The 3,443-nt window shown below is 46.6% G+C and overlaps 1 protein-coding gene across 1 annotated transcript; it reads right to left on the reverse strand.

The window, feature by feature from the left end:
- Positions 1-1,384: 1,384 nt before the first annotated feature.
- Positions 1,385-3,238, reverse strand: LOC129692879 (igE-binding protein-like). Its single transcript, XM_055629409.1, has one exon. The coding sequence runs from the start codon at positions 3,236-3,238 to the stop codon at positions 1,385-1,387; it is 1,854 nt and encodes a 617-aa protein (XP_055485384.1).
- Positions 3,239-3,443: the final 205 nt, after the last annotated feature.

Here is a 3,443-nt window from a genome sequence, read left to right on the forward strand (position 1 = left end):
GCCCCATTGTTCTAGAGTTTTTTGTAGCAGATATGCAGTCTGTAAGACAGCTAACTCTTTATGGCACAAAAGAATGTCATCCATATAATGGATCAACAGTAAAGAAGAAAATTGTTTTCTAACCGGTTCAAGGGCCATTTGAACATACAGCTGACACATGGTGGGGCTATTGGCCATGCCTTGATGTAAAACTCTCCATTGATATCTTTTGTCTGGCTCATGGTGATTAACAGCAGGTAGAGTAAAGGCAAATCTCTGTCTGTCTTGTGGGCACAGAGGAATGGAGAAGAAGCAATCCTTGATATCTATAATTATGACTCTCCATTGTTTAGGCAGAGCGGAAAGTAAAGGTAGGCCTCGCTGAACAGAGCCAAGAAGCCGCATCTGTGCATTAATGGCCCTTAAATCATGAAGAAGTCTCCATTTTCCAGACTTCTTTTTAATAACAAAAATAGGTGTATTCCAGGGAGAAGTAGATGGTTCCAAATGACCAAGCTGTACCTGTTCTTTAACCAGCCTTGTAGCGGCTTCCAGCTTTTCAGAGGAAAGGGGCCATTGAGGAACCCATACGGCCTCCTCTGTGAGCCAAGATTTGGGCATGGAACCCTCAATGGCAGCTAATGAAAACCCAGGCCTTGTTTCCCTGTATTACTTTCCTGTGAAATCGGGTGTAATCTCCCTTGTTCCTGTTTACCAAGGCCTTTTCCTTCCTTATAACCCATCCTTTTCATTATATCAACAGCTTGTTGAGAGTACTCATTGGTCAATGCCAATCCCAAGTCTTGTAAGATGTCTCTTCCCCAGAGATTAACGGGGAGAGGAAGTACATAAGGTATGAAACTTCCTGTCTGACCCTCTGGCACTTGCCAGGTTAACGGGCATGAGCTGACTGCAGGGCTGGCTTCATATCCTAACCCTTGTAAGGAATGAGATGATTGTGTAACAGGCCACGCCCTAGGCCACCAATTTGAGGAGATAATGCTCCGGTCAGCCCCAATATCTAAAATGCCAGTGAAAAGTTTCCCCTCTATCTGTAATTGTAAGGTGGGCCTAGTTTTTAAATCAACCACCAAGTGAGCAAAGTCAGTTCTTGAAGAACCGAACCCTTTGTTGCCCCTTGTCATTCCTGTGGATGGGAAAACATCCTGCAAGCTTGGAAGGAGAACTAACTGGGCAATCCTATCTCCAGGGGAAATGGAAAATACTCCTTGCGGACAAGAACAAAGAACTTGAAGCCCTTCAGTATAATCTTGATCTATTATTCCAGGATGGATATTTAGCCCCTTTAGGGTAAGAGAGGAGCATCCGAGTATCAGGCCAACACTTCCCTTGGGCAGAGGGCCCTCAAACTCAACTGGAATGGGCTGAACACCCAATTGGGGCATCAATAAGAACTGGGAGGTGGAACAGAGGTCCAATCCTGCTGATCCTCCTGTTGCTCTACAGCTGGATAGACCCTCCTGCTGACTGTTTGTGTCCCATATTTTTTGGGGCCCTGGGATCTGGGGCCCTGAAATTCGTTTTTTGGAATATTCTCATTCCTCTCATTAGGGGGGGCTTTATGCTGAATAAGTTTTCCCTGAATATCCCTAACTGAGCGACATTCATTGGCCCAATGATTACCCTTCCTACATTTGGGGCACAATCCTGGAACTTTCTTTTGTGCAGTAGCACGACAATCTCGCTTCAAATGGCCCGGTTTACCACAGCTATAGCAGGTTTTATTGCTTCCTGGACCTGAACGGCTCTTGCTCTGCAGGAGAGCTGCTGCAAGGCCAGCATTGGTAAGTGGGCCTCCAAGTCCTCGGCAGATCTTTATCCAATCTGTAAGCCCTTTGTTCCTTCTAGGAGTAATGACTGTCTTACATTCTGGGGAAGCATTTTCATATACCAACTGTTCTATCATTGGCCTGACTCGCTCCGGATCTCCAAATATTCTACCTGCTGCTTCTGTCATTCTGGCCACAAATTCTGAGAATGGCTCCTGAGGGCCTTGTATAATCTTTGTCAGGTGTCCTCCAGCCTCGCCTTTCTTTGAGAGGGCTTTCCATGCTTTAATAGCAGCCGCAGAAATCTGGCCATATGCCCCAGGGTCATAATTGGTTTGATTGTGTACAAATTGACCTTGCCCTGTCAGAAGATCGAAGGTCCACTGTCGTTGGGCACCTTCCGCACGGGAGTTGACTCCCGCTTGGGTCTGAGAGGCGTCATGCCATAGGGCTTTCCATTCTAAGTATTGGCCCATATTAGGAAGAGCGGCATTTACAGTATTTTGCCAATCGCTCGGAGTCATAGCCACGCCGGCAAGCCTCTCAAGCTGCATAATTGTGAAGTTAGCATCCACTCCATATTTATTAACTGATTCAGCAAGCTCTTTAACAAGGGGGTATTCTACTGGTGCATATGTGCGACCCCCGTCTGCAGCCTCAAAAACAGGAAAAGCCTGAAAAAGTTTTCTTTTGTCCTCTTTTGAAAAAAAAGAGTCCGATATCCCTACCAGGGGAGCCGAGCCATGTCTTTCCACATAGGGTGGAGGGGCGCTAGGGGCTGATGAGAAAGCCCCATGAACTCTATTTATTGACCCTCCTTTATGTACCCTACCTGGTGGCGGCGACTGTTTATCAGGGTGGTATCTCTCTTCCTCATAACGAGCCGCCTCCTTCTCTAAGTCCTCCTCCTCAGAGGGACTCAGCTCCTCAGATTCAGAATTATCAAGCCCCAAAGCCTCCAATTCTTTTATTGGATAGAGAGGCTTCTTTTTTGGGTTTTTCCTTCCCCTTTCACCTTTCTCTCCCAGGGCATCCTTTCCCTTGTCTATCCTGTCTGTGGACTTACCGTCCACAGACGGGCCTTTTTTCTTAAAGACGTCTTTCTCTTTTTCTTTAAGGGCCCTTAACCTTCTATCCCGTTCTGTTTCTGACATGCTGTCTTGTATTTCCTCTAACACCCCTTGGCCGGCTGCCACAGAGGAGCGGCACTTCCTATCTTCTAAGCAAGATTTTACTAAAATCCACAATGAACTAGTTCCAACTTTTAGCTTCCCATCTTTTTCCTCCCTCTGTAAATCACCTTCTAGCTTATCCCAGGAAGCAAGCGTCAGCGACCCTGAACATACAAACCAGGGAGCAATGCGATCAATTTCTGTAATAAATCCTTCCAACGTTCTTTTTGAAAGCTTTAGTTCATGCTGTTTTAAAAGTGACTGAAGTGCCGTGATCACCGAGTGTGAAGCTCCCATGCTGCTCCCTTATCTACGAGAGAAACTGACGCAGGGAGGAGGCACCAGGGCACCGCGGCTTATTTACGTCCAACAATACCCAACGGCACATCAAAGGCGGGACACCACGGCTTATCTACGTCCGTCTGACCGTGCCCAACGGCGGCGAGCCTTTTAGCAAGAATATTTGTGGAAGCAAAATAAAACCAAAAGAAGGAGAATGAGC

Source organism: Psammomys obesus, unplaced genomic scaffold (assembly GCF_907164565.1).
Source record: "Psammomys obesus unplaced genomic scaffold, mPsaObe1.curated_primary_1811, whole genome shotgun sequence".
NCBI classification, from domain to species: Eukaryota; Metazoa; Chordata; class Mammalia; order Rodentia; family Muridae; genus Psammomys; species Psammomys obesus.